This window comes from Chiloscyllium punctatum, chromosome 10 (assembly GCF_047496795.1).
Source record: "Chiloscyllium punctatum isolate Juve2018m chromosome 10, sChiPun1.3, whole genome shotgun sequence".
Taxonomy (NCBI): Eukaryota; Metazoa; Chordata; class Chondrichthyes; order Orectolobiformes; family Hemiscylliidae; genus Chiloscyllium; species Chiloscyllium punctatum.
The window spans coordinates 67,904,809-67,929,667 of record NC_092748.1 but is presented as its reverse complement, the minus strand read 5'-3'; the positions used below and the strand labels follow the sequence as shown (position 1 = coordinate 67,929,667).

Below are 24,859 nucleotides of genomic sequence, written 5' to 3'. Positions count from 1 at the left end.
TATTTACCATTTTTGAAGAAAAAAGCATGCCCATTTTGTCAATGTTTCTCTGAACAGGGTCCGATGAAGACTTTTACCCTGCTCAAAATTCCTCATCTAAAATACCTACTCTTCTCCTGGTTTCTTGGCTGTTACCTGGAGCTCATTATTTAGAGAATTTGTTATTCTTGCAAAGCAGAAAAAGTGGTTTGAAATTTTATTTTGAGCAAATCACAAGATGCAGATGTGAAAAAATTAAACATTTTGTTTTAAATCTAACTTTATCCATAGATTAATTCTAATGTATATTAATCAGGAATAAATTCCCAGTTAAAGTGTACAATACTTTTTTAAAATCGAATTCGTTCAAGATCAGATTGGACATCATCTGATCGATTCGTTGACCAGGCTAGGGACGTTGTGTCCTAATATTCCTTCACCCTTTGCTTATAAATGCCATTTGATGAGATTGGGAAGACTAAAGCTAGATAGAAGAACACCTTAAATTAGTGTGACGTGCATAATCTTTTGCAGTGATTTTGATCAAATATGTTTTTTATTTTCTAATATTTTTGGTCATCAGGTTTTCATAATTTTCAGTTTCCAAGGTTGTCCCCATATTTTGGAAATATTGCTGAGGTGGAATCTGTTTCTCAACCCTGAATGCTCTTGCGATATTATTAAAGTACAGATTTGAGACGGCTCAGGACTCAGACTCAGACCTGTAAGCCCCTCTCATGGTTCGTCCCAGATATTGTACTCTTTGGTGGTCTGGAATAAAAAAAAACTCTTACAGGCAGTTCAGTTTAATTTTAATCATTCTCTTCATTTACTAATAGCAACATTGCTACAACACAACACTGATACCTATAAGCCAGGCTAATGAGATTCTAATAATCCAGGAGAGTGCAACATCAACTCTTGAAGAGCCCTGGCAGGCTACTCCATCTTACTATCCAAAACAGACAATTTTTATGCACAGGTTTACAAAAGCGTTACTGGCACAAACATAAAAGTTAACGAAAGCACTGCATGGTCTGAAGTAGACAGATAATAGTGAATGACAATAATTTGGGAAGAAGCTAATTTGATACTAAGTTTCGTTCAGAGGTCAGAGTTAAACATTGTTTATTAATTTTACAGAGGAACAGCCATGAATGTTATCTCTCGGTGTCTTGTTTATCCAGATTAACTGATGTCAATGCAAATGTTCTTAATTATCTTATCCTCCCTGCCTTACCATTTCCTAGTACGCAGCAAATGTGTTCTATAATTCAAAATTACATTTTAGACTAACTGTTTAAGGTCAACATTTAACGCTATAAACTTTCTCAGTATTGGTGACGTAGAGTCTTGAACTGCTGGGTAGTCCATGTGATGTAGATACAATACTGCTTTGGAGGGAATTCCAAGGTTTTGCCACAACAATAATGAAGGAACACCTACATTGTTTAAAACCAGGATGTTGTGTTTGGAGGGAAGGTTTCAAGTAGTAGTGTTCTATACATTTACTGCTTTGGTTATCCTAGGTGATGGGGTTGTGGACATGAAAAGTGCTGTCAAAGGTGTCATGGTCAGTGCCTACATGGCACCTTATATGTGGTAAACATTGTTGCCAGTGCATGTCGATCATACTTTGGACTTGCTCTGGCAGCAACATTTCTGTGGTTGGTTCAGTTTAATTTCTGGCCAGTGGTAGCCCCAGGGTGTTAATGTGGAATTCAACAATGGTAATGTCATAGATTGTAAAGGGGAGGCAGTTAGAGTGTAGCAATCGTGACGTAAATATTAATTTCACTTAATATATTGTTTTTTCTAGTTTGCATAAAAGGGTCTGATCTGATCAAATATATTGTAATTTCTCTTGAAAATGTTGTCAGTTCTTCTTCGAGCTAAGATTTTTTTTAGAGATCCACATAAAAATCTGATTAAGTTTCTAATAATTCTCCATTTCTCATTATGATCCCTTTTCAGCATACCTTATCCACAAGAATTACTTATTGCTCCTTTGGTCCCATTCCCAGTAGACAAGGAATGACACAACTTTGTTAGCCTTCTCATAATTTGCTTGATATAATAAACAATTTCATCTTCACATTGTGCTCCCTCTTTAATTCAAACTTTTTGAACCCTTCCTAAAGTGAATTACCATAAGACTACAAGATACAAGAGCAGAATTGAGCCAGTCAGCCCAACAAATCTGCTCTGCCATTTGATCATGGCTGATGCATTACTCAATCCCATTCTCCAACTTTCTCCCCATAATCCTTAATCCTTTTACCAAGGAAAGTCCAATCCATTTCTGACTTAAATGCAGTCAATGACTTGGGCTCCACAGCCTTCTGTGGAAACCATGGCTACAGATTTTGCCACCTTCTGGCTGAAGAAATTCTTCCTCATCAACTCAGTCCTAAAGGGTTGTCTTTCACTGAGGCTTTGCCCACTGTTCCTAGTGTTTCCTACTAGTAGAAACATCTTCTCTACATCCACTGGGTACAGCCTGCTCAGTGTTCTATAATTTTCAATGAGATCCTCTTTGATTTTTCTAAATTCCACTGACTACCGACCCAGAGTCCTCAATCACTCTTCATATGACAAGTTCAGCATCATTCTCTCAAGCCTTTCCTGGACCCTCTCATAACAACCCACCTTCCTTAGATTTAGAGCCCAAAATTGCTCACAATCTTCCAAATGTGGTCTGACCAGAGCCTTTTCAGCCCCAACAGTACATTCTTGCTCTTGAATTCAAACCTTCTTGAAATGAATGCAAACATTACATTTGCCTTGCTAACTGCTAATTGAACCTGTGTGTTAACCTTGTGAATCCTAAACTAGGACTCAGATTTCCAAAGCCTTTCCCCCTTTTAGGAAAAAGCCTTTCCCCCTCTTCTACCTACCAAAGTGCATAACCTCATTTTTCCACATTGCAGAAGAATGTGGTCAGGTGGGGAGAATAGGCAAAGAAATGGCTGTCTCCCACTTCACCGTTACTTGTCCCTCCAGCTATCTTTGTCTCATCTGCAAATTTAGAAACAATGCCCTTCGTCCCTTCGTCCAGATCGACGATGATGCCTCTGCAGAACTCCACTAGTCACTGACTACCATCCTGGAAAAGACCCTTTTATCCCCACTTCGTACCTTCTGCCAATCACTCAATCCTCTATCCATGCCAGTACCTTGCCCCTAATACTAAGATTGTTACCTTATAATCTCCTGTGGAGCACCTTGTCAAAGGCCTTCTGGAAATCCAAATATATCACATATACTGGCTTTCCTTTGTCTAACCTGCTCATTCTAAACAGCTGTCAGACATGATCTCTTAATGGAGCCATGCTGACTCAGCCCTATTTTCCCTATGTACTTCCAAGAACTCTGCAATCTCCTTAACAATGGACTCACAATCTTACAAAACACAGGGCAGACTAACCAACCTTTTTCTAGTCTTCTGCCTCCTTCCTTTTTATACAGGAATGTTAAATTAGCCATTTTTCAGTTTTAAGACTTAAATTCCTGAAATCACCAATGCCTCAACAATATCGTCAGTTGTTTCCTTCAGAACTCTGGGGTTTAGTCCATCTGGTCGAGGTGATTTATTCAGCTTTCTCAGCGATGACCATTACAGTTACCTCTATTCCTTGACTATTGAAGTTCTGGTATGCTGGTGTCTTCCACTGTGAAGACTGATAGACAGGACCTATTCAGTTCCTCCACTGTCTTTGTTCCCTGTTACTACTACTCCTGCCTCATTTCATCCAATGTCCACTCTTACATTTTAATATATCATAAAAAAATTCTTGCAATCTTCTTTCATATTACTAGCTAGATAACCTTCATATTTCGTCTTCTTCCCTACTTATTTGTTATTAAATTTTTGTCTACTGGTTTTTAAAGGCTTCACAATCCTCCGGCTTCCCACTAACCTTCACCACATTGTATGCTTATTCTTTTATGATGTCCCTGACTTCTCTTGTTAGTCATGGTTGCTTCCTCCCCTTAATGTGCTGCTTCTTCCTTTGGGCAAATTTCTGCTGTGCCTTCAAATTGCCCCCAGAAACTCCTGCCATTGCTGCTCCACTGTCCTCCTTGTTCGGCTCCCCTTCCAATCAATCAGGCTAGCTCCTCCCTTATGTCTTTGTCATTACCATTACTCAGTTGTAATATTATTTTGTCTGATTCCAATTTCTCCTTTCAAACTGCAGGGTGAATGCGATCGTTATTGCCGCTGCGCCCTGGGAGTTCCTTCACCTTGAGCTATCTAATTAAGTCTGTATCATTACACATCACCAAATCCCGAATTGTATGTTTCCTAGTAGCCTGTACCACTATCTGCTCCATAGAAACCACCTCAGACATTCCACAAATTATTTTTCTGGAGACCCACTACCAACCCGATTTTCCCACTTCACCTGAATGGTGAAGTTCCCATGAATTTTGTAATAGTGCCTTTCTTACATACCTTGTCTATCTAGATTTGTTTTCTGCCAGTCATCCTAATTATTTCTAGGACCCCTGTTCACCACAACTCCCATCAAGCGTTTTGCCTTAGCCTTTCCTCTTCCAACTTGTTATGCTTTCTTGCCAATGATTTTGTTTCATTCCTTTCGAACAAGGCAACCTTACCATTCTACCTGTCCTTATGCTAGGACCTGAATACTTACACATTTAGTTACCAGCACTGATCCCCTTGCAGCCACATCTCTATGATACTCACAGCATCATACCTGCTAATTTCAATCTGCAGTGCAAGCTCATTCACCCGATTTCATACACAACATGCATTTAAGTATAGCACTCTCAGTCCTGCATTGACTGCCCCCCCCTCCCCCGCCCCCCATCATAGTTGCACCCTGATATGCCTGACATTAGATTCTTGACCCTTTCCATAATCTGTCCAATTACTAGTTCTAGGAACTTTAATCTCTGCTGCGCCATTTAATTTTTCCATGCTACTGAACCCTGCCCCCAACCTGCTATTTAATTTAAAGGTCTGATTGTATGATTCATCGCAATGATTCAGTCCAGTTGACCCAGCTTGTTCCTCTTCCAGTACTAGTGCCAATGTCCAATGAATTTAAACCCATTTCTCCCACACAATCTTTGAACCGCATATTTACTACTTCAATTTTGTTTACCCTGTGCAAATTTATTTGTGGCTCAGGTAGTAATCCAGAGATTGTTACCATTTTAGTTCGGCTTTTTCATGTAGCCCCTAGCTGCTCATATTCCCTTGACCTATATCATTGGTACTCATGTGGACTACGGCAGCTGGATCTTTTCATTTTCATTTCATTTTCTTACCTCTTAATTTAATTTTTAAAAATTTCTCCCTGGTCTATTCATTTGTAAACTGTAAATACTTCTCCAATTTATCTTCAATCTGAAAATAACCTATAATAGTCAAATTAATAGCAATCATCCAATGAACTTACTCACTCAGACTGTATCTCATTCTCCATGCAATTTCTCCTTCCTGACCATGTGAAGCTTACTAGTGCTTTCAACAGACCCTCTCTTAAATAGAGCTGAGATGACTATGCTTCAGCTTCAATAATAATCCACGCCTGCTAAGGTCCTTTTCAGGCTTCATGTAATTGACTGATAACTGTCCCTCAGTCAGCTGAGACAGCTATCTTGTTAACCTTTTCACTAGACTGCAAAATTTTAAACTTCTAAGATGAAAGAAGGAAAATTTACCAGTTCTATTCCCACACTGCCTCCAAATTCCCTGAATTATCTGCTTCTTTGGCTGTCTTCCCTCTGGATGTGATCTCTCCTTCTTGACCATGTGAAGCTTGTCAACTTGCAAACTAATCTTCTTTTTCTTGACTGTTTTGTTGCCTCCCAAATCTGTTTTCGTCTTTACATAACTCCATGTTTGGAGTCTTCCATCAGATTTTAGCTTGTGCTAAGACATTAAAGTGATTCTAATTCATAAGTTACAAAAGAAATGACTCTGACAATAATCCTGGTGTTTTATTCCTCTGAGTCCTATAATCAATTACACCAATGTTACGTAAAATAAACCGTTTGACTACAATGACACCAATGCCTTTCTGGCCTTAATTGTATTTACCACTTTAAATCTGAAATGCTCGCCTTAAACTGTTTTCATAGAATTATAGAAGATGGAGCAAAAGGAGGCCATTTGGCCCTTTGAGCCTGCTCCTCCATTTATCACGTCCATGGCTGGTCGTCCAACTCAATAGTCTAATCCTGCTTTCTCCCCATAACCTTTGATCCCATTTGCCCCCAAGTGCTATATCCAGCCACGTCTTAAATGTTTTGTCATCAACTAATTCCTGTGTTAATGAATTCCACAGGCTCACCACTCTTTGGGTGAAGGAATGTCTCCTCATCTCCGTCTTAAATGGTCTACTCTGAATCCTCAGACTGTGACCCCTGGTTCTGGGCACAACCATCATTAGTAACATCCTCTCTTTGTCTACCCCATCCAGTCCTGTTAGAGTTAAAATCAAACAACACCAGGTGAACGATCAACATGTTTATTTTGCATTATTAGCTTTCAGAGCGCTGCTCCTCCATCAGGTAACTAGTGGGACAGAATCAAAAATTTGTTAATAAATAATCAGCAAGAGCAACATCATCCATAGAATTCCACAGTATGGAAGCAGGCCATTCAGCCCAAGTCCACACCAACCCACTGTCCCTACTCTATTTTTGCATTTCCTGTGGATAATCACATCCCTGGACATATGGGCAATTTAGCACGGCCAGTCCACCTAATCTGAACATCTTTGAACTATGAGAGGAAACCGGGGCACACAGAGGAAACCCATACTAACACTAAGAACGTGCAAACTTCACACACTAAGTTATTCAAGAGTGGAATTGAACCTGGAGGCCCTGGCGCTGTGAGGGTGGCAATGCTAACCACTAAGCCACCATGCTGCCACATCCATCCATATCATGCTCTTCTTTTTTTCAGTTTTTTGTTTGCTTATCACCTTTCTGATTTGACTTTAGATAATCAACTAATATGTATGATCCATAATTCAAGCTTCTCCCTACTAGCTGCAACCTGTTTTATTTACCCTCATCTCAATTTCTCTAGATGTCCTGCCATTATCTTGAATATCAGATGCTCGGAATCATGTCAAACAAAATTAACATCACAACATTATTGAAGAAAAGATATAAACTATCAAAAAAATCCACATTTCCTGGTGTTTGTTTGGCAATTACACCAAATTGTTAATACATGGTTAATACATTGGATTTCTCCACTTAATAGCTCAAATATTTTCGCTACTTAACACCCTAAGAAATCTCAAGTTAACTGATAGCGTGCTGATATAACTGAATTGCAAGATCAAACAGCACATTGTCACCTTGGGGGAGAGAGGAATTCAAGGGTACAATTGCAATCATTGCAAAGCAATTGAGTTTATTCAAGATCAATTAAATTCTTACTGGATGATCCCAATTATATAATGTCCCACCACAGGCCAAGTAGAATCACTTTCGTATCCTGAACTGCTGCTTCAGATTGAGCTCCTGAAAATTTTGTTTGTCTCTCTCCCATTCCATGAACATCTCTGACAAGAATGCATTGAATAGTGATATCTAAGATGATGTATTTGAGAATGAAGATAAGAATTGCTCCCCCAGCCAGAGTACCCTAAATATCGTATGAACTTATCCCCAAACCTCATGTAGGTGGATGTCTCACATAGAGAATAAAAACAGTAAAGTGCATATTGGACATGAAACATTAACTCTAATTCTCTCTCTCGACGCTGTGTGCTGAATTTCTCCAATACATTTTTTCCAATATTTAATATCCGCACTGCTTTGCTTTGCTTTTATTTCACTCATAGAGAAGATCCAGGGACTTATCCAGTGGGAACTTTGAAACCTTACAATTTGAGGCTTATGTTTTTCAAGCAGTCCACTGCAGGCCCCTTTAAATGACAGTTAATTTACCTCTATTACTTTGCACTCTACAATATTGATCCTTAATTTGAAGCCAGTGCACTCTGTTCTGTAATGGACATTTCTTTGAATTGCATGTGCCATTGTTAATGGCTGTGTATCTAAACTTCATGTGGCCTTGTAATGCCATGGAAATTTCAAGCAGACCAACTGGTATCGTGAAATACCTTCCAGAGTAAGTGATTAACTTTTGTGCTGTAAAGAAGTGCACTTCTAATAACAAAAACTAAAGCCATGTGGCTCAGATGCATATTTGCCTATAAAGTAGTACTGATCAGTTTGTTCTCTAGTTTGACAGAGGTTGTTGAGACAGTTTCATGTCATTTACAACTAGGTGACCATTTTGTTTTTTGAACACTGTACTTATGAATGACATATGTGAATCAGATGCTAGGGATGACTGAAATGCTGAAGACAAATCTATACTACTGTTTGAGCTGCTATTGTGAGAGGGCTATTCATCTAACAGGAAATACCTATGCTATGGCAAATAATTCAGTATCAAGCAGCAGTTACTGTCCTTGGATAAGGGAAGTGGTCCAACAAGTTCTAAAATAAAAGTAATTCCGAGGCATTGCAGATATTATCAAAACATTTTTGTAAATGAATATTTTCTATGTTTTATGATGTAGTTTTCCAAAGTGAGAGACCAATCTTGATCACAGAATTGTCAGTGTTTTTGTAATAACCAAGTGCATACTTGTGAAACTGTCATGGAACTCCCTTGGATAAGTCTTTCATATTTCTATCAGACCTTACCTTGATGACCTTTGTTTTCTTTTAATTCTTATAAGATAATGTTTCCTTTAATTCTGTGTGAGCTGGAACCACATTGTTGTGTTTTAGTTGTTGCTTCTGATACTTCAGCTTTAAGAAGTGTATTTTGTCCTGACTTTTTTTTATGAAGAAAGGTTGCGACAGAGGTACCAAATAGTCTGCTCAAAGCCAATAAAGTAAACAGCTTGTGAGGCCTTGAGCTATTTTTCAAAGTTGAAACAACAAAGTAGCCTGAATGCGTGGGGTCAAGCTCCCACAGAACCTGGATTTTTAGTTTTAGCTTACAGTAGTTGCTGGGGTTTTGATGCTGGACGTAGAAGCTCTTATTCCTCTCCCTGTTACAGCTAAAAGCTGGGGTTCTCTTCCTGCTGCCAGAATTGAATGTGAGACAATCTATTTTACTGAATTTGCCTCAGGCAAGAATGTGTTTTTAGGATATTACTTAATACAGTTAATTAGTAGCAAATGCATATATTATTTTAAGCATTTTGACAGAGTCACAGTTAAGCCATTTCTTATATTTTGTCTATATTTTAATTGTAGTCTAAAAGTAACGTATTTTGGCTATAGTTGGATAGTTTGACCAATCAAATTGCATCTGGAATGCAACACCTTGAGGGGGTTTGATCTGGTCCATAATAATCTGCCCTTTGTAGAACCTGAATAATTATCTTGATGGAAATGAAAATTATCCTCACTATTATTGTGAGAAACGAAGCTCACTGTTCAATAATCTCAGTCCAAGTCAAATTCTGAAGCAGTCTTTATTCATGCGGTCTTGCAAGCCGGGTGACCACAAAGTAGGCACATCGATCAGGAGATTACATTACAATTTATACAGTTCAGTTGAGTCTCTCGGTACTCCCCTTTTACTTCATATCTGATAGTTGTATTGCTCTGTGCAGCTGCTAATCTAATCGGCTTACCACATTTCTCTGTGGCCTGTTGTTGGCGTGCAAACCCCCCCCCCCCCCCCCCCCCCCCGGATAGCTGGGTCTTATTACTTTTGCTGACGCAACACTGGGTCTTATTTGGTTATCTTGTTCATACTAACTCCCTATGTGCATGACAATTGCAACTGTCATGTCAATACATCTATCTCTGCCAGTTGACCACCTCCCTTTTCGGTTATTTATTTCTTGGTCTACACCTTCATGATTCCAGCTTGCGATTTTTGCAGAAACAGCAACCTTCACAAGTGCCCCTCACACTCACCCCCTTTTTAAAAAATAATTGTTGTTTTCTGCATTTCTTTCATATGTCGCCCTCAAATTTGCAAGCATCATCCCCGAGACTTCATTCATCTTGGCCTCAAAGTCACCCATCCCCTCATTGTTCAAGAGGTAAAGTTCCTCTTCTTGATTACCTTTTGGGGGCATCTGTTTTGCCAAGGCTGTCTCAATCAGCCGTTGGGTTAGTCCCCGTACACAAGGTATGATACAACAGCCAATTGCTACCAGTACCCCTACTACCACTATCAGGGAGGTGAGGATGGAGACTACCACTCCCTTCCATTTCCCAAACCATGATTCCAGCCATCCCGTGAGTGATGTGTCCACCCCTGAATTCTCAGCCAGTTCTTCCACCAAGGTGGTCAATCCTCGCAAGGCACGAGTGATTGGCCCATCAAGTGCTGTATTATTTGGAATAAAAGTATACCAGCTCCCTCCTAACATCATGCATACACCCACTTTTTTAGCTAAGATCATATCTAAGGCCAATCTATTTTCCCAGGCCATTCTACTGTTGCATTAAGCTGTTCTGCTATGCCTTTGACTGCATCCCTAGTGTAATTGATGAATCTTTGCTGATTATAGAAAATATAGTTTATCCAGTCCACATTCTTGTTGACTATTACCCACCAGAACAGAGCTGATTCGAAACCTGCTGCAGTCTAGTTGCGAGCCTTGTACTCATCCGGTATGGGCGGCACGGTGGCTCAGTGGTTAGCACTGCTGCCTCACAGCGCCAGAGACCCGGGTTCAATTCCTGCCTCAGGTGACTGACCGACCATGTGGAGTTTGCACATTCTCCCTGTGTCTGCGTGGGTTTTCTCCGGGTGCTCCGGTTTCCTCCCACGGTCCAAAAATGTTCAGGTTAGGTCAATTGGCCATTCTAAATTGCCCATAGTGTTAGGTAAATGGGTAAATGTGGGGGAATGGGTCTGGGTGGGTTGCGCTTCGGCGGGTCGGTGTGGACTTGTTGGGCCGAAGGGCCTGTTTCCACACTATAAGTAATCTAATCTAATCTAAACCCCTCTAGGAACTCTGATAGAATCTAGATAAATCCTATCATCAAAAGAGGTGTCCAATAATGATTTTTTACTCCTCCCCCTTTTTTGTTGCTATCTTCTCCTTTTTCAAATGTCAAGGTGAATGGGATTGCTAATTGTACAATTGCACATATCCCTCTCCAATCTAGAGGCTGGGTGGGTCCACAGTACCACCACAGATCCGTTTAGGGAACCTTCAGTGCTGAGTAGTTCCCTCCTTTGTCCCGTTTCGGTGACATTCTCAATTTCTGTACATAATTTCAGCTCCCCCAAGTCTCTGGACTGATTTGTACCTTGTCTGCGCACACACGACGTGTGATTTCCGACTACAGCTGAAAACTTAGAGGGGGGGGCTTTAAAGTCTTTCTTCTCCAAAGGAGGGAACATTAGATATAGGGAGGTACAGTTCCTATCATTCCATGCAGTCTTATCCTGATACAGGGCTATCATACATTTCATGCCCTTCCTGTCTCGCTTTCACCTGAGCGGAAAGGGGATGACCTGGGCCACTGGCCTACCGGAGGCACATGCATAGCAATTGCTCTTATTCAGACCTTTTGCAGTATACTTTACCCATTCAACCTAGGCATTTGCATCCCCGTATCCAGTTTCTATTTCGATGGTCCGATCAAGTCCTTCACCTCTATAATTTTTACCACCATAGGGTCATCAGGAGGGGTGAAAGGTTGTATACTATCCAGTTGTTCTGCCCGTTTTCCCTTTCCTACGCTAATTCAGAAACAACAGCCCAAGAAATCATTCCCGTTTGTTTTCATTTCTATCCCATATGTTTCATTTAATTGTATCTGATAGGTGCTTCCCCCCCTAGAATCGCTTCATGCCATGTGGTTTTCTTTATTGTTAAGTATATTGGGTTATGCTTTTTATCAGGACAATTGTGAGCTGGTCGGAAGGGGGTCCGGTGTACTGTGACAAGACCATTAAACCAAGTACCATCCCCAAGGCCATCCCCGTAGGACTTAAGATGTATCTCTGAGCTGCTGTACTGTCTCTGATTATCTACATTCCCACAATTTACTAAGCTGCATGCACCAGAGTCTATTACTTGTGGTTATCAGACTCGGGGACCGTTAGTGACAAGTATGCAGACGATGTTTGACAAAATCCCAATACTGAGAGCGCTAATATTATAACCCTAAGCATCCCCAGCATTCTACAATAGTATTGAAGCACTGAGAGACTTTACATGCAATCTATAAAAAAAACCATCCAGTGCTCGCGTCGCCACGGTATAATCAGTCACTTAAAGTCTTTTTAGCCTGAGTTTCAGTGGTTCTTGCGTTGATTCAGCTGTCCAGACTTCTTTCTCAACCAGGGATTCCACTGGTCCCTTAATCCTGGTGTAGTGTGTCCAGCTTTTCTCCACTGTTCTTATCGCCATTTCGGTAGTCAAAAGAGCCTAGTATGGTCCATCCCAATCCGGTTGCAATTTAGTTTCTGTCCATGACTTAATTAGGACCCAATCTCCTGGCCGGATGGGATGAATGGTGAATTCAAGAGCGGAGTCTGTGCTAATAAACCCTGTTTCCTGAGGAAAGACAAAGAGGAGGGCAAGCCCAGTATATACTTCTTTAAGAACAAATCTCTAGTTTCTGGAATTGGCAGTTCCTCTTTTGTTCCCAAGTAGGACAGGCCAAACAGTATCTCATAAGGGGACAGCCCAAATCTTTCCTTGGGGCCGTCTGCAAGGTAAACACTTAGTCCAAGGGAGTCTGGTTTCTGTTATTAATTTAGCTAACTGCCTCTTGAGTGTCTGGTTCATTCTCTCAACCTTTCCTGATGAGGGTGGGTGCCAAGGGGCGTGGAACTCCCAGGAGATTCCTAACCCCTTCATCGTTCCCTGAAGTACCTTGGAAGTAAAGTGAGTTCCCTGAACCGAATCTATACACTTCATTATCCCGTATCTGGTAACTATGTGTTTAAGTATCATCTTGGACACCTCACTTGGGGTGGCAGTGGCCAGACGATATGCCTCCACCCATCCAGATAAATGATCAACTATTACCAACATATATCTCAGTCTTCCCACTCTGGGTAATTTGGTATAATATACCTGGATGCTCTGGAATGGTCTTAGCCCAGGTTCTCTCCCTCCTGGGACTTGTTTCCTTAGCACCTTCTTGTTTACCTTCCTGCATGTTACACATCCCTCACATATCTGTTTGTCTATCATATACATCCCTTTGCATCCATATTTCCTTAAGACTTGCATAAGATTCCTTAAGAATCACACATTGCTTGCATTCCCCAGTAACTCCCCTGATGTAGGACAGCCATAATCTCTCGCATCATTATTTTATTCAACATCTCCCTCCCATCGGGCAACATCCAGCGGCCAACCACTGTCTTTGTGGCCCTTAAGTCTTTTAGTTCCTTTTCCTCCTTTGCAGTAAACAATGGGGTACCCTGAGGATCTGGAATTACACGTATTAGGGAGTATATTGCAGCTCCTTGTGGATTCAGTGCCACTTCTTTAGCTACCTCATCGGCCAGTCTATTTCCTCTTACTTCTGGATCATTCCCCTTTTGATGTCCATTTATATGAACTATTGCTATTGCCCTCTGGAGTAACAGGGATTCTAGTACTCGTTCTATCAATTCCTCATGTGCTAGTTCTTTTCCTCGACTACTTATCAGTCCTCTTTCTTGCCAAATTTTTCCGAAGGTGTGTACCATTCCAAATGCAAATTTGGAGTCTGTGTACACTGTTCTTTCCTTGTCTTCTAAGGCTCTGAGAGCTCTTTCTTAGGCATAGAGGTCACAAATTTGGGCTGACCAGCTGTTAGGCAGTCTTTCAGCCTCGATCATGCTTCCCTCTATCCCGTCTACTACAGCATATCCATTGTGCCTTTTACCCTCAATCATCTGGGAGGACCCCTCGCTAAACAACTGAGCTCCCGCATGCAACAGGATGTCCCTTAAGTCCATCCACACTTTCGTCTGATATTGAATAATATCAAGGCAGTCGTGTTCTGGATTACCAGGGGCCTCCCCCTCTCCCCTCCACAGGAATGTGGCCGGATTTAAGCAACTATATGTGACTAACATGAGGTCATCCTTCTCTATTAAAATTGCCTCATATTTCAAAATCCTAGAGTCTGTGAGCTATCGTCCTGCTTTTTGATTTAGTATGGTCCGTACCAGTGTGGGGCGCATGACTATTAAGGCTCCCCCAAAAGTAAGTTTCCGACTTTTTTCTACCAATAAGGCTGTTGCTGTCACTGCCTGCACATACTGGCCAGTAATGTAGCTTTCCATTCTTTAATTAACAATGAATTAATGTTGTCATGTTTTAAATTAGCTATGAATTAATATGACAGGTCACTCAATGTGTTTAGGAATCCTGCCAATTAATATTGATTCAGGCTAATACAATTGATTTATTATAAATATTAATTATATATATTGAATAAATAAAATAATCATTATCTGTAATTCAGGGCGGAAACGCAACAAGTGACTAAAACATTTTAAAAACTGTACTCTTCTGCTTTATCCGTCTTACTGCATCATTCTCTTCCCTTCTGTAGTTGATCTTGCCTTTATTTTCATTTTAACCTCATTTAACCAATTTATGCTTATCTAACTTTAAAGCCTGTTTCTAACTATACATTTTGGAATCTTACTTGTAGATATATTTATATATTATAAATTCATTTATTTAGTATTTAATATTTAAAATGCAAAATGCATACAGTTCCCAACTTTGAAATTCACTATAATTACCCGGTTTTAGTCCTTTAAATCCAAAATTAGTTTTCTTAAGTAGTCCTGACCAGTCATTGCTCAATTGCAATGCTATAGGTCGTGAAATTACTGGAGCTGCCTTAAAAGGATTTATCTATTCAAGTTAAAAACAAAACTTTTAAAACATGAATAATGGTGGAATCCATGGTCACAGATATCCAAGATTAACCATAGGATTTTTTTTAACTGAATCTTCAACTGTCATTGAGGGAGGGGACTTTCTGAATAAAGCTACGGCTGGCACATCATAATCACCAATGAAACACATCAATCTTAAAATTAAATGGAAACAAATGAGTCTAAAACACAAAAAAAAGGTTACAATGATGTTTTCCTCCGTATTATGCTGATTTGAAATTGAATAAGATTGGCTTTTATGTAAGGATAAAAGAGATTAATTAGAAACTGATAGTAAGGCAGTCATGACCTGTAAAAAGAACAGGAGTTAACATGTTTATTTTATAATCACTGCAAAATCCTTCACCTTCAAAGAAATCATGTTAAATTCCCATAATAGAAATCAGATCCAAAACAGTCCCAGATCTTCAGCTCCAGGGAACAAAGCACAAACATTCAATCACCTACAAACGAATGTGCATTCAAACCGAATCACAAAGGGTTAAACTTTCTATTAGCTGTACAGCTCTTTCTCTCACACACACACACACACACACACACTCTCTCACACACACACACACACACACACACTCACTCACTCACTCACTCACTCACTCACTCACTCACTCACTCACTCACTCACTCACTCACTCACTCACTCACTCACTCACACGCACACCATATCTCACAAACACTTTCTGAGCTTCCCACAACAACTCCTCCACAGGCTTCTCGCTCCACCCCTCTGTCTTTGGAATATTTTTCTGGATGTCTGGCCATGATTTAGTTACGAAGTGTACCCTCAGTGGCCCTTCAGCTACTAGCCCTTCTGACACAAAGCATAATCTGATTCCTCCTGACTGAAAGGATGTTGTCTGTTGACATATAAATTCAAATATTTACAAACACTGTCTTCGTCCGATCTGTACTTTGGCCAGAAGACGGCGGGATGAAGAATGGATTCTTTTGTCCATACAAAGCAACAATATTTAATCATCTTTTTCCTATCTTTTTCCTTGTACAAGTATTATTTTTCCAATTCCACAACATCCTGCCCAACAGATTTTCTGGAGGTATGTTGTCAGGGACCCCGCCTCCATTTCCATTTCCTTTTTCCCTGGAGACTTTTTCTTTACCCTTGGCACAGCCCATATTGAGTTCCTTCGTTAGTCCTTTATTAACTACTAGAACTCAATCCCAGCCACCAAGGCAGTACTTAAAAGTCAATTTTCTTACTTTGGTCCATGCATGGAGTTGCCTGGCTCAACGTCTCCCTGTGCCTACTGTTCAAGTATTACCACTTAATTCTCTCCTGGTTCAGAATTACTCCCTGAGGATTCTGGTCAGTCTACCGTCGAAAAACACAGGACAGTTCTAAAAGGGAACGGGACATGTCTTCCCAGCCATTGCTGGTGCCTACACCGTCGGTGATGACTGGATCCAAGATGAGCCCCCACTTGTGAGAAACGAAGCTCACTGTTCAATAATTTTAGTCCGAGTCAAATTCTGAAGCAGTATTTATTCATACGGTCTTGCAAGCCAGGTGACCACAAAGTAGGCACATCAATCAGGAGGTTACGTTACAATTTATACACTTCAGTTGAGTCTATCGGTACTCCCTTTTACTTCATATCTCATAGTTGTAGTGCTCTGTGCAGCTGCTAATCTAATCGGGCTTACCATATCTGTCTCTAGCCTGTTGTTGGCGTGCAAACCCTCCCCCGGATAGCTGGGTCTTATTTGGTTATCTTGTTCATACTAATTCCCTATGTGCATGACAATTGCAACTGTCATGTCAATACATCTATCTCTACCAGTTGACCACCTCCCTTTTCGGTTAGTTACTTCTTGGTCTACACCCTCGTGATTCTGCCTTGTGATTTTTGCAGAAACAACAACCTTCACAAGTGCATCTCACAATTATCTTGATCAGAAAACATTATCGTTGGTTGCTGACAAGTAGCACCTGAAGGTCTTTTCCTAAACAATTTCTGCATAATATATTAGTTGGCATCCGATCCAACCTAACTCAATTAATAAGAGTAGAATGAACTTCAGAGATAGTTTTCTTTGAATGGTGGGGCTCTACTTTCGTTTTACAAATTAAAATTTAGCATTGGAAGAATAAACATGAAAATGTGTTGAATAAGGAAATCTAAATGTTGAAGGCTCAAAATTAGTTGCTGCATTTCTAGGAGGTATTTCTGTCATGTATTTCTCCTCATATGATTGCCATTTTGCTACTAAGTCATTCTGCAACTGGTTCTGTATGATGCATATATGCTGTGATGTCACTTTCATTAACAATAGAGGCAACACTGATGTATGAGGAACCTGCCTTCTGAGGTTTTGTGTTGGAGAACAGTAATCTGTACACTAAAATCACAAAACCCTGGGGCAGGAATTTCCATTGGGTGTTCCTAGAGCAGAGGCTCCAAACCAGCTCTTGCAGGAAGCCATACTAGCAAAGGTGTGCTACATTGTTTTTCTGACCTATTGAAGAAGGTATATGGGGTAGTGATAATGTCAATCCAATCAGAGGAAGAGCCGTTCTAGAGCCTCAATGGTGCAAATAAAGAAGAGGGAATCATATAGACAGGAGATGTAATGTGAATGTGGATCTCAGGGTGAAAAAAAAATCAAAAGGACCACACTGATATTCCCTCTGATCCACAGAGAAATTCCTCCAAGTGCATTCTTGCATCCACAAGGCTTCTCTTTCATGCCCCCAGCTTCTCTCTGGAGTAATGGTTGTTTCCATTAAAGCATCTGCATGCAACAGGGGTTGCTTTGTCACTGGCAAAACACAAGTAAGCCCTCTGAAACATTTTTAATTGGGTCCAAAAATGTGCAGTTGACTGGGTGCCTCTGTTGAGCAAGCATCTGACTCTTTTACCAAAAACTTGATTGGCATTAAGAATGTTTGTGGGAATCATCCTAATAAGGCTGCCTGCTATTTTCCTGACCCAACCATCCCAGAGTCCATCTTTGTAGGACTCGTACAATTTGAGCTTGAATATCAGTTTGATTGTCCATGTATGATGATTCAATAAATTATATATTTCATTTTAGGATCATAGTTTTAAGGAGCAGGAGCAGGCTATTGAACTTCTGTGGGTGCCCCACTTTTCGACAATATCAATGCAGGTCTGATTATGGTCTCAATGCCACTTTCCTATCCATACTTCATAATTCTTGTCTATCCAAAATTTGCCTAGCTTCTCTTTGAATGAATGAACATCCCAACACTGCTCTCAGGAGAAAGAGAATTCCACTTCTTAATGATCCTCAGAGAGATTCTCCAAACTTCTGGCTTGAAGGGGAGACCTGTTATTCTTAAACTTCATCCCTTAACTCTAGTGTCTCCCCACCGCTCTCCCCCCTCCTCCCCCCTCCTCCCCCAAATAAAAGAGGAAACATCCTGGTTTCTGCTGTATTGTGTTTTGCAGAAAATCTATCCTTGTGTTCAGGATAAATTAAACTAAAGTATTTGCCTTTTTTAATACCGCAGATTTTAAGTTGTTTTATAAGAATGTTCATTGCTTTTATTTTTTGTTTTTACAAATGCATCCTACCTCATTTGTTTGTGAAGACCAGGCTACACTGTGTAACTCATTGATTTGTTGCTAGAACCCTTTTAGCAACAGTCTTCAAATTGCTTTTGGGATGCATATTAAAATATCCAGTCATCCTTTTTCTCTCCCATGTCATTGTTAGTTGGTCATTGCAAAATCCTTGCACTTTTTGTTTAATGGGATGATAGACATTGCTGGCTGGTATTTGTTGCCTCTCCCTAGTTGCCCTCGAGAAGATGGAGGTGAGCTGCCTTCTTGAACTGCTGCTTAGCAACTTTTCAAAAGGATGTGTACTCATAAATTACACATTTTGTTCACCAGTTTCTGAAGTATCCAACATACCTTTCCAATATCTGACAATATTTTCATTTACAATAAATGCAAGTAAATTTATTTTAAAACTTATTTTTTCCAGATGAAACCAGGATTACCTCTGATAGGACTTCCATTCTGTGGTTGGCCAACTGGAGTACTGAATCCAAGTATTGCCTTTACCCCACCCAGTTTTGGATTGACAGAAGGGAATGTTAATCCTTTTCTGTTACCTAGCATTCCTACAAATGAATCACCAGCACTGCAAAATGAAAAACTTCAAAACAGTGCATCTTCTTCAATTGCTGAAGTAGCAAAACCAGTGGATTATCCTAGTCCAAGACCCATTGCAAAAGGTAAGTGAGAAAACTTTTTTGTAGAAGTTGTGCTATATTCAAACGTGGAACAGTGATTCCAATATTATGAATGAAATTTCAGTCATATCTATTGCAATACTCAAATAACATAGTTCTTATCATCATTCACTGTATATATGATCATGTTAATGAGTTTGGAAATTATTGTATCAGTAGACAAGCAAAATTTTGTTTTTTCTTTTAAATCAGCATGTCAGGATCTTTAAATTTAAAAATCTAATAATGATGTTTAGAAGGTGAACTTAATAGAGACTGTGATAGTGTGAACTGGAAATATTGAGTGCTGAAAACGTTTCATTGTTGGACCTTTTCATGCTTAAGTAACCATTGACTTCATTCAATGAATCAAAATAATTGTATGTTATATAATTTAACTTTACTTGGTTCAAACTAAAGTAAGCTTAAAGAACATTTTCCAAATATTTTGTTTGGGAAGGTGTGGTTTTTTAATGTATTAAAAAAAAACAAACGTGATCTGTGATTTCTCCAAGGAAAACTACTATAGAGTTTAAAAGAAGTTTTTAAAACATGTTCATGAACTAAAAAGACATATAACTTTCATAACAATATAAAACATTATAGCATATGGCCCTTTTAGCCCTTCTACCAAACATTAGGATTGTCTTCAACTCCACTTTCCTGCTCAATTACAATATCCTGAGAATCCAAATATTTATATATTTCAGCGTTGAATATGCTCAACCACTAAGCATACATAGCCTTCCCAGGGTAGACAATTTCAGTGTTTCACAATGAGCCAAGAAATTCTCATTTTGGTCCAGCTGGAAGAAACTGTTTCTCAGCATGTATCACCTGATGAGCGGCTTATGCCTGAAACATCGATTCTCCTGCTCCTTAGATGCTGCCTGACCGGCTTTGCTTTTTCAGCACCACACTCTTCGACTCAGCATCTGTCACAACCATGCATGTTTCATTAAGACAATTTCCAGTTCTAAATTCAAAATAATATGGTTTAATTCTACTCTTCTTGTAGAGCAAATTCCTCTTTCCAGGTATCAATCATTGTATTTTACTGGCTGTAAAATTGACTTTTGAAATATTTGGTTGTGAAAATCACGACATAAATGGAAGTTTTTTTTCTATCTAAGACTAAATATTCTTCCTCTGGTGTGAAAACCAACATTTATTTTAGTTTATTTGTTCACTGGATATGGGCATTGCTTATCCTAATATCCTTTGAGAAGGTGATGATGAGCCACCTTCTTGAACTGCTGCAGTTGTAGCTACAGCCCAGTCCTGTTAGAAAGGGAGTTTCAGGATTTTGACCCAGTAACAGCAAAGGAGCAGCAATATAGTTACAGGTCTGGAGCGTGTGAAGGTAGATCGTTTCTTGCTATTTTGAAAAAGGTACTCCATGTAATTGATGCAGTTTGACATTCTTTGCATCCGGTATACATATTTTGCAAATATGTTAGTTTCTCCAGGATGGAGGATGTCATAGACTGCACTTTTATTGCCTAGTGTGCTAGTTTTCACCATGCATAGCATCTTTGTTGCTTAAAAAGGATTCCATTCCCCCATAGTAGCTGGTTTGAGATCACAACCAACACGCCACTCAGGCCTGAATCTGGTTTCCTGCTAGAAGTCATAACATATTCATTATACATCACATTTCTCAATACAGATTGGTTACCAGGCTAGAAGGGGAATCCTGTCCAGCCATTGTCATAACTCCTGTCAGGAATCGAGGTATAACTGCATAGCTGGCCTACAATGAGAGCCATGCCATCACTAGAATTGTTATCAACAATCAGCATGTTCAAGCAATGCCACTGCCTGAACATTCAGAATTGTTTTTTTTTGCAGTCCAGTCATCAGCTATATGATTCAGATATCTCATCATGAAGAATAAGCTCTTAACACCTGGATATCAAACTGTGAAGCAGAAGAAACAGTATGAAGAGTTGGAAAAAATGTTGACAAGCATACCCCCAAGCTGCCAGGTGGTCAGAGTAGATTTCCAAACATCATTTTTCTGAAATCTTTCTTTGCATCCTCAACACACCAACAGTCCAGCAATTCTTATCTACCACTTTCTCATTACTTTCCTTTTGTCAAATCTTTTGTCTTGTCCTCGCTTTTTAGTACAAGTGTAAAGAACACCAAAAAATAATTTTATCAAATAATTTATCTGTAACAGTTAACAGATGTGTTTGTAAATGACTCTCTGTAAACCATTTGTCATTCTTGTATTAACCTGTTTTTGTGCTCTGATGAAGAGTTACCTGAAAATGAGAATGGAGTGCATGAGTGATGTAATGCTGTAGAAGCCCCTACTAATGATGCATTCACATTGAAGATACTGTCTTAGTAGGAAACTTCTACATGGTAGACACCATTGTCATATTGGCCACTTAGTACATTTTTGAAAGATGTCTGCAACCTTGTGTATAAGCATGTTGGCAGGTTGTCTAGTCTGCCCAGCATTTCCTGATATATCCCTTCTGAATTTGTTTGGAAGTCTGCATCCTAATGATTTGAGTACAGCAGAACTACAGCATAACAATCTTGCTTCCTGGAGAGTAGGCACGTGTGTTGTCCTATTGCCTAGATTGAATATGTTCAGAGATTCACTGTGTGAAAACCTACAAACCACATCTCACCTCTGAAGTATGCACACTACTAGTACCTGAACAGGTTCTGTTACGGCGAGGAAGACAAGAGCTGAAGACAAGGTACCTCCATGTCTTCAGCACTTGAAATCAAAATGAGGGACAAGGCTTAGTGTGAAGGGAGCAAAAAAATATGTAACTGGTGGAAGCATGAGTACTATTTCACATGCAGTATTAAGGGTGAGTTAAAAGTAAGAAGAGAGAAAACTAGTAAGGTTTGAAAAAAGTTGTGATTACTCCTCTAGCATGGCAGTTACTAGAATTGTGACTCTGCTAAGCTGATGATGGGTTTAACTTGATTAATGAAGAGAGGATGTATTTCCTATATTCAGTGAACTTTCTCTTTTGAAAAAATAGCATGTGTTAGTTGCAAAGGTATTTGAGGAGAAGGAAGTGTAAAATGTGATATCATAATTACGGGAGAGTATTGGGATATGGTGGAAGTTGGACTATTATGGTTGGAGGTATGAGTAATTGATCTTCGACATTGATCTCCCCGATTTCTTCCCTTGGACAGTTTTGTTTGGCCTGAGGTCAGGAAGGATGTTCGCTTGTCTCTCATCTGGGCCAGGATTTCCTGAAGTAGCATCAAAAAACTTAAAGGGATAACATAGTATCATTAGAATTCCTGCAGTGCAGATAGAGGCCATTTGGCCCATCGAGTCTGCACTGACCCATCCAGACAATCCCAACCAGACTCACAACCTGTCCCTGGAAACCTGCATCACCACAGTTAACCCACCTAACCGGGACGTAACAGGGCAATTTAGCACAATCAATTCACCTAACTTGCACATCTTTGGTCCGTGGGAGGAAAGCAGAACACCTGGTGGAAACCCACACAGACGCACAAAGAATGTGCAAACTCCACACAGACAATCACCCAAGGCTAGAATCAAACCCAAGTCCCTGATGCTGTGAAGCAGCAGTGCTCGCCCCTGAACCACTGTGCCACTCTACAGTGTACAAGTCTAGCAATAAAATTCTGTATTTGAAGAATACCTCTCTGGCTGTACCCAAAGTACACCACCTTCCATACAGAATGTTGGCTTCTGTTCAACAGCATCAGCAACACTTGATTACTGCTATGCATCATGCTGGTTGCGTGCTTGACTCACAATAGGTTTACAGCACAAAATGAATGACTTAAATAGTCCCTACATTTATCTGCAGACTTGTTGATTCCACCTTCCTTTTCAGCTGTTCAACTTGTTGAAGAATGGATATGTCAATTTCAAATGTTTGATCTTGAATTGACCAGTTATGCGCAACTTCATGAGTAACCTGGCTTTCTTCATCAACTATCACTATTGCATCCTACTTGGAATGAGACAATAGACAGATTATATCTGTGTCCCACTCTTTGTTCACCCATTTTATGGTGAAATTGAATTTCTTGATAATTATTTTCACTCCCTCCAGTTCCCATTCATTATTTTATGTTGACTATATGGGGTGTTTCCTTTAAGTAGTGTTTTTCTTGTTTCTTCTACTATTTTTGTTGTAGTTTTTGTGTTACTCTTGGCATTCTATTCTTAATCTTTTGGCAGCACATGTATACTTACATTCTCTATCTCTGATTATAAAAGGAATGGTGAGTAACTTTTAATATTTTTTGAGATAGGTGCTGGTTGCATTTTAATGCAATAATATTTATTATATTTTCTTCCAGCTACACTATGTTAAAACCCCTAGTGTTAGATAAAAATTGAACTGCTGAGCTATCCTGATCATTTGACATCATTGCAGTCAAATTGCAGGAATGTTCATAAAGAGAAAGGGAATGTAAAAAATGCTTTTAGTAGATTTTAAGGACACTTTTTAAAAAGAAGTAATTATTGACGTTTGTCACTTTATTTATTTGTTTCATAAGAAATGCAACAAGGCTGGTGGAGAATCATTGATCCAGAAGAGCTAAAGACGCTGTCTAAAGTACTTCATCTCAGGGGAATAAGAGAAAAGGCTTTACAGAAACAACTTCAAAAACACTTGGATTACATCAGTCAGGCCTGCATCAAAAGTAAAGATGGTATGAAGTTATAATACTGTTTTGAATGCATTTGAACAGCTCATTTGTACAAATAGAATTGTTACTTGACAATGCTGAATTCACTGTAGTTATTAAATGCTAAACTGACATGAATGAAGATTTTGTTGGATTCTACATTTCTATTAAGAGACAGAATAACAAGAGAAAGACTTTCAGCAATTCAAAATTATTTCTCACTTAGTTGCAATATTTGAAATAAGTGAAGATGATGAAGAAAGCCAGGTTACTGATGAGGCTGTGCATAACTGGTCAGTTGAAGATCAAGCATTTGAAATTGACATAGCCATTCTTCAGCAAGTTGAAGAGCTGGAAAGAAAGGTGGCATCAGCAAGTCTGCAGATAAAGGTAGGGACTATTTAAGGTATTCATTTTGTGCAAAATAGTATAAAAGCTTGTATAAACTGATGAAAATGTGTAATACATTAAGTTAGGAAACATTAAATAATGGTTGTAATTAATGAAGAATGAAATAATACCTGTCATTAAAGTCTGATACAGTAACAGAGTGGATTTGTTATTGGATGATCTATTGCCAGACTATTGGACTAGCAATTCAGTGAACATGTTTAAATCTTAGAATAATAGTTTAGAAAATTTACTACAATTATGAGAACCTTGAACATAAAATGTTGGAAAGTGAAAAAGACTACAAAGGAAGAAGAATGTTTACAAAAAAGCAGTAGCTGCAGAAATTGTAGGTGCAATGGATAGTGTGAAGATTAAGATGATGGAGATACCAAAAAGGCAGGTGATACTTAAGAAACATGGTGCACTTGGTTTGGTTCACTTGCATTCCAGTTTACGAAAGGAAGTGGGAGTGGAAGTTGAGCAAGGGCTTCTCTAAATAGAGTCATTGAGATGTACAGCACGGAAACTGACCTTTCAGTCCAACTCGTCCACGCTGACCAGATGTCCTAACCTAATCTAGTCCCATTTGCCAGCACTTGGCCCATATTCCTCTAAACCCTTGCTATACGCATCTAGATGTCTTTTAAATGTTGTAATTGTATCAGCCTCCACCACTTCCTCTCTCAGCTCATTCCATA

The 24,859-nt window shown here is 39.5% G+C and overlaps 1 protein-coding gene across 14 annotated transcripts in view; it reads left to right on the top strand.

Moving 5' to 3' along the window:
- Positions 1–24,859, top strand: part of baz2ba (bromodomain adjacent to zinc finger domain, 2Ba) — a 353,869-nt gene that overhangs the window by 302,150 nt on the left and 26,860 nt on the right. For all 14 annotated transcript variants that reach the window (XM_072579429.1, XM_072579427.1, XM_072579426.1 and 11 more), the window contains 3 exons: positions 18,857–19,109; positions 23,637–23,792; positions 23,995–24,158. In XM_072579429.1, coding sequence (XP_072435530.1) covers positions 18,857–19,109; positions 23,637–23,792; positions 23,995–24,158 — 573 coding nt within the window. The remainder of the gene's footprint in view (positions 1–18,856; positions 19,110–23,636; positions 23,793–23,994; positions 24,159–24,859) is intronic.